Genomic DNA, 12,605 nt, shown 5'->3' with positions numbered 1-12,605 from the left:
ATGTATCAAGTTGACAGGTGAAGCTAACTAGTACAAATCTTCTCCAAGGGGAATTTTCCTGTCCAAATGATTGGTGGGCGTATTTTGACTGACTTGTATAGGAGCTGGCATTGGTATGCATAGAATGCATATGGCTAGATCTGAAACCAACTTTTAAATACTTATAGATGGATGTTCTAAGAGAATTCAGGATACCCATCGAAGAACCAGATTTGACTCAGGCCCCTTTCCTCTGACTAATGACTAGAGCCCTGTCCTACATTTCATGTGATCTTGTTTATAAAGAGAGGTTCCAGCCCTCATGTCCATCAAGCCTGCTGATTTCTAATTGGCTACCTATCAGTTTATAGAACACTCATCAGAATGGTTTCAAGTAGTTTTATAAAATCCCAAAAACTAGTGTTAGGGAACTTCCCACAAGGGACTACCCACAACTAGATTCTAAAGAGAGACACACCAGAGCCCAGAGTGAACATCCAGAGTGTGTGGCTGCATTTAAGCCTACAGGAGGAAACATTTACCTGAGCATGCCACAGAATGGAAAAGATATTCTGTTCCTCGGTCAGTACAACAAAGAATATGATGGCCTGTGAGAATTATACACCCAGGAAAGGCTCTTCTTGGAAAACCCAGGAAAGAACATTTACAAAGGATGCCCTATGCCAGGATCAGGGCTCAAAGAAAATTTCGGAGTTAGCAGTCTGATATCTAAAGTTTGAGTCATAGAATGCCATCGTGTCTTTAGGATTCAGTCCCTGGGCTAAAGCAAGGTGAAATCAGATTCCAAACCTATATTGGCTAAATGCTGCTTCAAACATCATTTGCTCACCTGGAAAAAAAGAAATGGAGAGATTAGCTCAGCGTGGTGGCATACCCCAGTCATACCTATACCATAGCCTCGGCACCAAAGTGCATGTCTGAGGCCAGCCTGGTCTATATAGTAGCTTCCCAATCAACCTGAGACTGTGTTAGAAAAGGATAAATAGACAAAATCTTTATCAGCAATAAAAGAAAAATGAACAGATCGTAACTTGTGGTAAGATGAAACAAGCAAATGGAGCTGCGTTTCTCAGCTCTACTCCTGCCCCCAGTAAGCTGTTCTCAGTAACCGGAGGGGATCACACTCCTTCCTGTCTTTTTCAGAGTCCTGAAGCATTTTAAGTGGGGTTGAGCAGAATGTCAGGAAAGCAATAGATGGAACGTTCCAAGTCTCCATGTGTCTCTTTGAAGTGGCATGCTCTCTAAAGCAGCCCTTTTGAAAGCCTTGGGGTATGAACAATCTGTCCAACTCAATTGCTCAGGACTAACTAGATCAGATTTTCCAAGGGTACATCAACACAGCGCTCTGTCATTTTAATAAGTGCTCACATGGCCAGGCTTCCCACTCAGACAGCAGGAGTGACCACTCACTGAACCAGACACATGCTGTCTTGTCCTTTCTGTCAGCCACTAAAGGATGCCCAGCAAAAAGGAGAGAGAGAGAGAGAGCGCCTTAGAAGACAGCACAGGCTTGGGGCCAACACCAGCCTCCATATACTCTCTAGGTCTTCCCCTTTTCTCTTTTTCATCCTCCCATTCTTCACACAGTGATGCTTTTGAGCCATAGAGTATGTCCTGTGAGCTTTCCTGGATGTCTGGAATGTAGCAAGGGAACAAAAAGGCACAAAATCCTGCACTTGAGGATCTTGCAACCTAACAAAATGTTAGAAATCCACATTCCAAGTCTGTACTAATCTGAGCAGGGAACTTCACTAATGATAGTATTGTTTTAATCCACTGTATCTCAGCTATGACCGGTGATTCTAGAAACGCTATGAATCAAGACATGGAGATAGGAGTCACTTCCCAGGACCACAAGAAGATACCCAAACAGGCTCGGGATTACATCCCCATTGCCACAGACCGCACTCGCCTGCTGGCAGAAGGCAAGAAGCCACGCCAGCGCTACATGGAGAAGACTGGCAAGTGTAACGTGCATCATGGCAATGTTCAGGAAACCTACCGCTACCTAAGTGACCTCTTCACCACCCTGGTGGACCTCAAATGGCGCTTCAACCTTCTGGTCTTCACCATGGTCTATACCGTTACCTGGCTATTCTTTGGCTTCATTTGGTGGCTCATTGCTTATGTCAGAGGGGATCTGGACCATGTGGGTGACCAAGAGTGGATTCCTTGTGTTGAAAACCTTAGTGGCTTTGTGTCTGCTTTCCTGTTCTCCATTGAGACAGAAACAACCATTGGGTATGGCTTCAGAGTCATTACGGAGAAGTGTCCGGAGGGGATCATACTCCTTCTGGTACAGGCCATCCTGGGCTCTATTGTTAATGCCTTCATGGTGGGTTGCATGTTTGTAAAGATCAGCCAGCCAAAAAAGAGAGCAGAGACCCTCATGTTTTCCAACAATGCTGTCATCTCTATGCGGGATGACAAGCTGTGCCTCATGTTCCGGGTGGGGGACCTCCGAAACTCCCACATCGTGGAGGCTTCCATCCGTGCTAAGCTCATCAAGTCCCGGCAGACCAAAGAAGGGGAATTCATCCCCTTGAACCAGACCGACATTAATGTGGGCTTTGACACTGGTGACGACCGCCTTTTCCTGGTGTCCCCACTCATCATCTCCCATGAGATCAATGAGAAGAGCCCTTTTTGGGAGATGTCTCGTGCTCAACTGGAACAGGAGGAGTTCGAAGTTGTGGTCATCCTAGAAGGGATGGTCGAAGCAACAGGTAAGACATCTTGCTCTCCGCAGCCACATAATCCACTTCCTACGACGTGGAGCTTAGCCTGTTGGGGCTCTAGCAGGTGCAAGTTTGTGTGTAAGAATCCCAAGATGACAGTGAGGGCACTTCTATCCCTAATGTGACCCAAGACAGAGCAACAACAATAGCTAACATGGGAAGAACTCACCACCTTCTAGGCGTGGTTCTAGATTTTAAACATATGTTATAACATTGGGCCTCTAACACCTCCATAAGAGAGAATTCATGGTTTAGAGACAGAGGATCCGATGTGAGCAAACTCTACTAAGCCAGGAGAACCCCAGAGCCAGCCCTTGTGTCCAACAGATCAAAATGCTTCCTGTCCTAATACAAGCATGGGGTGACTGGCAAGCCAGGGCTGAGTAGGAGAGGTGGCAGTGTTCTAGAGTGAGATTTCACAGCTTTATACACCAGTGATTCTCAGCCTTTCTCATGCTTCCATCCTTACCGTTCCTTATGTTGTAGTGATCAACAATTGTTGCTACTTTATAATACTTTTGCTACTATCATGAATCATAATGTATTCAGGACATATAATATGCCACCCCCATGGGGGTCGTGTCCCACAGGTTGAGAACCACTGCTGTACATGTTGTGGCCTCATCGTCAGGAGAGGATGGTTTCGTTCTCTGTTGCTGTGATAACATATTTTGACCTAAAGCAATTTGGAAGAGGAAAAGGTTTATTCTTTATTCATCTTCTAGGTCCATCACTGAGGGAACTCAGCACAGAAACTCCACAGAAACCATGAAGGCATACTGCTTACTGGCTCGCTCACTCTTACTTTCTCAACTTTCTTTCTTATGCAGCACAGGCCCACCTGCCTCAGGGTAGTGTCACCTTCAGTGGGCTGGATCCTCCCACAACAACCATTAAACAAAACAACCCCTTCTCCCCACCACCTCCACCACTGCTGCCCTGACATTACCACGGGCCAATCTGATAGAGGTAGTTGAACTTCCCTCTTCCCAGGGGACTTTTCTGGCTGTGTTAACCAGTTCAGATGGTACCTATGCAGCCTTTCTCACGTTCACAGGTATCACCCCACAACCCTTTTGTTTAAGAGAACCTACACTCCAGGTCTGTTGAGAGCTAAAGGTCAGCTCTCCTGCTTCTTGGGAAAGAGAGCCCATCAGACAGATACTGTCTCTGTCGTCCTCTACCTTCCTTCTCCTTTCACCAGGTTGACTGAGCAGCTAACACAAATGCTGACCTGTTTGAACGTCGCCCATGCTCAGAATAATACAACTGTTTTAAAGCCTTGCAAATATCATTTATATGATTTTATCCCCCCTTTTACAAATACAGGTACTGGACTTCGAAAGGGCTAGGCAGACAATTAAGTGTTCATGCTCTGGCTTTCGTTTACAAGTCTCCAGCTTTTCCTACTTACCATATTGGTCCTTAAGATGTTAGAGGCTTGTTAAAGGTGGACAAGCATACCTTGTTAGCCCGTGGGAATCTGATTATGGGACATCTATAAGCCTTCCCATTTCCAAGTCAGAATCAGGCAGGGTGACAGCAGGCCCTAGGGACTGTGCCAAAGGCTGCCTGGCCATCTGCTGAAGGGCCAGAGCCTGGCTAGGAAGCATATGGTGGCAGCTGGAGGAGCCTCTGGGGCTGAGGAGAGTCAGGAAGCAGGAAGCTGATTCACATACATGAGGACTCTAGGGTCAGTGTGTCCTTGGTAACAGGGTCAGCATAGAATACAAGTTCAGTTTCTAAGGAAGGAGGTCCTCTCTGAGGTCCTGAAGGAGGGATCAGCCCAAAGACAGTCTCATGGACCCCTGGCAATGTGCTCCCTACCACCATCTGTGCCATAAGAGAGCACACGGACGGACCACCCAGGAGAGGGAGTAGATGCTGACCCAGTTTGCCTGTTCCCCCCACATTTCCCTGAAAACCCTGTCCTATACTGTCCTGCCCTAACACAACCTGTGCTAGCTAATCTGTTCTCTGTCTGTGGAACTATGAAGGCCACTGGAACCATCTACTCACATATGACCTGAGTTGCCCCATTGCCATGCTCTTGGAACCCAGCCTTGGCATAAATTTAGGCCGATTTTGAGCAGCATAGCTCTTCCATAACCTTTCTATGTGAGTCTGGGAAACGTGTTTGTCTTGTCTGCAAATGAAGAGGGTCAGTAGCATGTGCTGGTGGGGGAACTAAAGACCAAACGGAGCACCACAGATGAGACACAGGGCCGATATGTTCATTCAAAGGCAACAGTTGCAAGCAGCCAGGGTCTCTGGCTACAGGATAGTCTGGATCATTTCCCTAGAGGACTAACAGAAAGGGACCTCTGCAGGCACTCTTGTGGGAGTCCTGAGCTAGCATTTTTTCAGAGTCCTGGAAGCCAGCAGGCATGGTGGGGGGGGGTCTGAACTGGTCGGTATCCAGCTTGGGTGTTTCTACCTCTGCTGTGGTCATGGTTATACAACCAGGGTGGGGCCTTAATGGATAGTCTTGAGTTGAGCAAGTATCACCCTGAGAGCAAAGAGAGGGAGATAAGACTGCGGTGTATGGGATTCTTTGGGGGACCCAGGCACAGATAAATGGGAAGCAGCTTTTGGCCTCACTTTGTGTGGTCCTTCTCCTGGAAAAGACCTAGGTAGGAACTGGGGAAGGCCTAGAGTGGGAACTGGCAAAGGCCTAAGTGGGAACAGGAGAGGGGGTAGGTGGGAACTGGAGAAGGCTTTCCTTAAGTATCTAAAGAGCACAAGCTAGACCTTCCTTGGACAGAATGTGAAATAAAAATTTGCTTTTCTGTGACCCTAAGCACAGAGGCTTCCTCATCCATAAACAAAATGGTCTTCCCTCTCTGGAGAGGAAACAACACCTAAAAATAACCCAGCCATGGCAGGGCTGCAAGGAGAGGAACTGGAGGCATTAGAGCATCCTCAAATCCAGAAGACAGGCTGGGGTTACTTTGCTCCCCTTCCTGTGCATATGTGCATATTGTTTGTAGATACATGTACATGTATGTGTTCATGAGTGTGCAGGCTTCTGGTGTACGTCCACTCAAAATTATTCCCATGTGATGCCTGCCAGCTTCTCTCTGGTCCCTCGCCTTGAACTTACCTTGTTCAAACCCTGATCTTGCCTCCTTTCCAGTCTCAGCCTACTGATACTAAATGCCATGTTGAAAAATGATGTCCTTGTCTGTGAGTATTGCATTTCCCCCACCCTCTTTAGCATCCAGAAGTGTATTCTAGAATCTTGCTGGTTCATTTTCTTCCCTCAGTGTAGTTTGAGCTCCTTCAGGACAAGGATCATCTCATACTCAGCCTCAGCTGCCAGGTCCCTGACAAAAATGAGAAGTTCAAGAGATGCTTGATAAATGATTGGAGGAACTGATGACTGAATACATGGACAGTTGGAAGAATGAAGGGTGTCTTGGATACTTTTCTATTGCTGTGGTAGCACGCCATGACCAAGGCTTTTTGTTTTATAAAAAAAATCATTTAATTGGGGGCTTGCTTACAGTTTCTACAGGGTTAGCTGTACTAAGGTTCATATCATGGCAGGAATCATGGTAGTAGCAGCTCAGCACAGTGCTGCAGCAGTAGCTGAGAGTTTATGTCTTATCCACAGGTATCAGGCAGGTGGCAGGGGAGGGAGAGAGAGAGGAAGAGAGAGACTGGGCCTGACATGGGATTTTGAAAACCTCAATTCCCAACCGCAGTAACATTTCCAACAAGGTTACACCTCCTAATTCTTCCTAAACAGTCTACTAGCATTCAAATATATGAGCCTACTGTGGCTATTCTCATTCAAGCCACCACAGAGGGATAGATGGCTAGAAGGTTTAATGGCCCAATAGTGGTTCAATTGAGTGAATGGATGAACAAATAATGAATACATAGTCACGTGAATAGATGGATGATGGAACAGAAGAATAGATGACTGGATAGATAGATGCATGGGTGAATAGATGGGTGGATGGGTGGATGGATGGATGGATGGATGGATGTGTCTTAATGCATATGGCTTCTGTTTCCCCAGGTATGACTTGCCAAGCACGGAGCTCTTACATGGATACAGAGGTGCTCTGGGGCCACCGATTCACACCAGTTCTCACCTTGGAAAAGGGCTTCTATGAGGTAGACTACAACACTTTCCACGACACCTATGAGACCAACACACCCAGCTGCTGTGCCAAGGAGCTGGCAGAAATGAAGCGGAACGGTCGGCTCCTCCAGTACCTTCCCAGTCCTCCCTTGCTTGGAGGTTGTGCTGAGGCTGGGAAAGAAGCTGAGGCTGGACAGGATGAAGAAGATGAACCCAATGGACTGAGTGTGTCCCAGGCAACCAGGGGCTCAATGTGAAGTCTGTGCACTACCCAGAGCCTCTTCTTGCCAGACACCAAGGAGCCGGGGAGGCCAGAGAGGCCAATTAGTTGAGCAAACTTTGTGGGGCCCCAGGAGTCTGGGAGCTCTGCAGAGAGGAACAGTGTGTTGAGGTCTCACTTCTCCTCCTCAGAGCCTAGGATCAAGGGACCTTGCATAGGCCTCCTAAGTGCTTTCTGGTCTGTGTGAGTGACAGCATTAGCTTTCACCTGAGAGGGGTTCCCAACAAGAGTTCTAGGGTGGCAGCTATCCTCTGACTACTGGAGCCTGCTCACTTTCCTCCCCAGATTCTAGGTCTCCTCCAAAATCCCTGAGGCCTGCAGATCAAAGGAGATAATTCTGTCTATGGATACTCAGGCCTCCAGCTGGGGAGGAGTTCACAGAGGCCTTCCAGGAGCAATGCCTTTTAGTCTGAGGCCAAAACCCACTGATAAATAGCTTCTTAGCAAGGTCCCGTGTTCACCTCTGATACTTCTTAGTGTGTGTTTTCCTCTTCTGTGGACACTCTCGGCTTACAGGGTAATTGATTTAATTAGAGTGGCCCTAGGACACTGAGTACCTCGGAGCACACACAATGTCCTCACAACTGCCTGGCACCCCTAGTCATACTGTGCTCTGAACTTCAAAAGAGAGCTCCAACAGTTGTGCCTTTTGTAGGAGTATTTAGCCCTAGAACTTCAAAGAACCTGTAAGGTAGTCCTGGGGAACATGTGAATTTCAGAGAGCCAGATGAGCCAATTGGTACTAACACAGGAATGGCAGACAGGAAAGAGATGCAAGGATAATTTTAAAATAAGTATCTGGAGCCTGGTGTGATGCTTGTCTGCAATCCTAGCATCTGGCAGGCTGAGGCAGAATTGGGAATTTAAAGCCAGCCCCGGCTATATAGCCCTGTCTCAGAAAAGCCAGAGACAAACTAACAACCAAGAAAACATCTGCCACAGTTGTTGCTTGGAAGCTTCTTGGAGAAAGGTGAGCTATGAAACACAAGTGACAAGTGGCCATAACGTCATCTTCACTGCCAAGCCGAGGATGGACCAGAGCCTTAGGCTGCCACTGAGATGCCCCTGGACCTCCCTCCTATGGAACAGCTCCAATACAGTGGTGGGATCTAGAGGGCAGGCCCTAAGACCAGGATGAGAGTCAGTGGGTGACTAGGGCAAGAAGAGTCATAGTGTAAAGATTAAAGTTCACAGCCTTTCTCTTCTAGTCTAGGACTGATGGTCAGGTCGGTGAAGCATTACGTTGAAAACAAAGCTGGCCCAGTCTTGGGAATATGCTGAGATGTTTCCTGACACCTCTACCCCACTGTTCATAACTCTCAACCAGCCTTTGAAAACAGAAGCACCTTCTTGCCAGGCCCTAGAGACGTTTCTCTGGCCTCTACAGGGAAACAAGGGGCTAAGGTAGCCTAGGGAACGACTTCCCAACCTCAGGTCTTGTTCCCCTTAGACTGGGTACCTGGGTCCCTGGGCTGGTGAGAAGGTGGCCTGGGGTGGAGAGTTATATTGTGGACTGGCCACAAATGGAAGAGGGGATCCTTGCACTTGGTATCTGGGCTGAATCATGAAAGATGATTTAAGGCAGTGGTTCTCGACTTTCCTAAGCTGTGACCCTTTAATACAGTTCCTCATGTTGTGATGACCTCACTCATAAAATTAGTTTTGTTGCTACTTCATAACTTTAACTTTTCTACTGTTATAAATTGTAATATAAATATCCAATATGCAGGATATCTGATATGCAACCTCTGTAAAAAGGTTGTCTGACTCCCAAACTCACAGACCAACAGGTTAAGAATCACTGATCTAGGTAGAGGTGTGTGCATGTATGTGAGTCTGATATGTGTGTGAATGTGTGGGGAGTGTGTATACGTATGCTTGTGTGTATATGTATAGTGTGAGGGTTAATTGAGTAGGGGAGGTGTGTGTGCTTATGTGTGTGTGGTGTACAATGAATGTGATGTTTATGTGTGATATGTGTATGCTGTGGTGTATCTTTGTGTATGTGAGTGGTGTGTGAGTAGTGTGTGAGAGTGTGTGTGTGTGTGTGTGTGTGTGTGTGTATGTGTGTGTGTGTGTGTGAGAGAGAGAGAGAGAGAGAGAGAGAGAGAGAAAGAGAGAGAGAGAGATGAGAGGAGGAGTCCCACGTGATAAGGTGGGGGATATACATCTTTTATATAGTGAAACAGGTCTACAGAGAATGGGAAACGAGCTGCCATCCCTACTGAGGAGAGAAAATCAGTGAGCAGGTACACAATACCCAGTAGATAAGCTGCAGTCAGGAGTTTAAGGAGGAAGCCTGCAGCTGAGACTACATGTCCAGGTTAATAGGGGATGCAGTCGCTGTCACAAGAGACTGACACTCAGCCTGGTTTTCTGGATGCCAAGCTTAGGCAGCCAAGATCAGTTCTTTTCCTTGGTAGGCCATGAATCCGGTCTTGGTCAGAACCTGCTAGTGCCTACAGGTTAGCACCCTTACTGAAGCGAGTTGGTAGAGATAAGCTGCAGGGAATGGTGGCCTTAGGTCAGACAGTGGTCTGGCACCTGTTTCACACTTGCCTTATCTGTATTTCTGAAATATCCCCAGCTGGCCAGAAAAGGCCAGGTCTGTGAGTCAGGGCCACTGGTGTGTCAGCGAGAAGTTGTGGAAGCTACCAAAGGGGTGGATACACTCCTGAAGATGCCCTTATACCAGACTTGATATGTACTGGAATTAGGAAGATAACAGACCCAATCAGGTTTCTACCATGGTGACCTAAATGTGAGAGGAGTGCCCTTCACATCCCAAGGACATCTCCATCTCAATGAACAGTTGATGTCACTCAAGTTTAAAAAACTCTTCAAATAATTTTCTTCAACCTCTTGACCAATTAATGTAAAACATGGATTTATTATTAAATGTCAAGTCTGAGGCTGACCCATGTCTCAATGGGTCACTACGCCTACATATGAACTATGTTAGTCATGGGCCTTATCGTATGACTCTGAGCTCAACTCATCCCTCATGGCCACAAAGAACTGAGGCAGGGCTGGAGAAGAGACCAACAGTCATTCCCAGAGATCTCTGTTCCTTGAGTTTGGGAAGCTAACTTCCTGCCTTGACTACCATGCCCTCCCTCTCTGGAAGAATCCCTTGCTCCATGCGCCAGTAGAAATTCCCCCCAAACTGGAGAAGACAAGCTCTTGCCGGTCCTCCCCTCACTGTCCCCACCCAACCTGACCCCTCCTAGGTTCTGCCAACATGATCACAAGATCCCTTTCTTAGGTCTCTCTGTTTAGACATAGCTCCCACTGGGTTCCAGCATGAGCAATGTACCCACTTGTGCCATTTCTCATGGCTGCCTTGAGATCTGGGCTGAAGCAGTTAACACCGCTGGAGAAGAGCCCCTGTCAGTCTGGGGAACATGTTTCTGCTTGTTATCAGTAGCAACTGGGAACCTTCATTCACACCTCTTATCCTGTGGCCTGCCTTCCAGCTGGCCCCAGCTCTGTGACTCCTGCATAGCAAGGAGCTTCTCCTGAGAGGGACACAAAACAAAGACAGCTTGTAAGCTGTCCCCGCCCCTGTCGTGTGGTGCAGTGGTTAGACACCACTTCTGCATTCTTGGACTTGCCTCTCCAACTACTGCAGTGAAGGTGTCTGGAGCTCTTTGTTACCACAGATGGAGATGTCTCAAGCAAACACTGTGGCCATTTTCCTGAAGAAACAACCTTAGGGATCAGCCCTCAGGCTGCAGGCATAAACTGAGCCCAGCCCTCTCTGTGGCTCTGGCAGATTCCCATGCTGAGCTGTAGAGGACATCCCCTTTTTCCTGCAGTAGGATAACTGGGAAACACCTTTCTCTGATTCCCAGACAGCTAATGAGTCCTGGATAAAGAGATTCCATAGGGAAGGAATGGCTTTCCTCTAGAGGCTATGTAACCAACCTCTGGGCTCAGTTCTCTGACAGGATCCTAAGGCACTCTGTCAAATTGAGCACTCAGGTGTATGACTTCAGGCTTCTGAGAACATCATTACATTGCTACGAAGTAGCTCAACCTGGGATGGCTTTCTCATTTAAAATACATAGTTCCTGAGCTCCCACTCAGGTGCCTTCCCAGTTGGAGGAGCGGGCTCTCGTTTCCGTCTAAACCTGCAGTTATCGGCATTTGGCATTCCAGCTGGTATTGGGGTGGGAAGGTCAGGTCCAGAGAGAACACTGCCCCAGTAACAGGGCTCAGTCTCCACAGGGACAGCAGACTTCAGGATGGCAGCAAAGGCAGAGATCGCCAGGGATTCACACAGCTCATCTGTCCACGGATAATTCTCATCTTTAATTTAACGTTAGATATTCAGAACCCATCTTGTCTAAGCCACAAGTAAGTTTAAAGTATCTTCTTCCTTTGAATAATTTTGGAAATAGCCACTTTGGGGGAGTCTGTGGGCTATCAATCTGCAGGCAAGGCATACGTTTACAGAATGATTGTTATCAGAGAACCCTGGGGAAAGGGCAGAGGCTGTGGTAGTTAAGGTTAACAACCTCTCAAGTGAAGACCTAAGCTTTTCCACTGAACATGTCACTGGCAAGGGGGTTGATAGCGGGTGTCCTCCTGTGATGATCAACTGCAGTGACAAAATCTCACATGGACATAGTCCTCACTCAGACTAACACATAGCTGGGGTCCTGGTTCGTCCAGAGAATGGGACATGAGAAAGGGACATTGGTACTGTGCAGCTGCTGTGTGTGGGTCATGCCCAGCGTCCGACACCTGCCCTCCAGGGAAATGGGAAAGAAGGAAGTCAACCCATGCGTGGCAGACAGCAGGCACGGCAACTCCCCACCAGCAGGCAGCAGTCGGCAAGAGCACCTGGTGACACTCAGTGTGAGGACCACCTGACAGTGGCAGGAGACAAAGATGACATAGACGTGGACCAGGAAGCTGTGGCAATGGCCAGCAGGTTTGCACAGGAGATGCTGTTGTCCCTGTCTGGCAGAGCTATGAACCAAGTGCAGATGTCAAAAGCAAGGCTATGGGGAAAGGAATCCCCAAAGGGCACGTTTGCAACTCAAGCCTGGACTGACTATGAATTGAGGAAGGAGCAGCCAATACAACGATCTAACAGCAGACGCCCAGAAAACCCACCCTAACCCAGAATCTCTGCTCTGCCTGAGTCACTCACACCCACAATAGGCACACATCGCAGGTGCCTCTTTAGACCCCAGTAGAATCCAGCAACAAGATGTGTCAACCTGTTGGTGATAAATAAATGTCTAGGGAGTAGTTTTGGAAATAGAAATGTTAGCTGAGTTTTTTTCCCCCTCTAAGGGACTGTTTGCTTTTATTCAAAAGCTGCTGTTCAAATAACCTTGGCTTCTGTGCGCTGGAAGCAAGAATTCTAAACCACAGGGGAGGAATGGGCGAGAAAGGGGATGTGTTAGCCAGGGCGCAGAACTTCATTCTTCTCAAACAGTAAACGTAAGCACTGAGAAGCAGGGCCATTCGGGGTGAGGCT

At 47.7% G+C, this 12,605-nt stretch overlaps 1 protein-coding gene across 1 annotated transcript; it reads left to right on the top strand.

The window, feature by feature from the left end:
• Positions 1 to 1,789: 1,789 nt before the first annotated feature.
• KCNJ5 (potassium inwardly rectifying channel subfamily J member 5) lies at positions 1,790 to 7,088 on the top strand (the record flags this gene model as incomplete). Its single annotated transcript, XM_080929717.1, has 2 exons — positions 1,790 to 2,726; positions 6,766 to 7,088. 2 exons carry the CDS (start codon positions 1,790 to 1,792, stop codon positions 7,086 to 7,088), a joined length of 1,260 nt encoding a protein of 419 aa, XP_080785843.1.
• Positions 7,089 to 12,605: the final 5,517 nt, after the last annotated feature.

The sequence above is a fragment of the Micromys minutus genome (genome assembly GCF_963924665.1).
Source record: "Micromys minutus genome assembly, chromosome: 16".
In the NCBI taxonomy this organism is placed as follows: Eukaryota; Metazoa; Chordata; class Mammalia; order Rodentia; family Muridae; genus Micromys; species Micromys minutus.
This window is presented reverse-complemented; position numbering and strand designations above follow the sequence as displayed.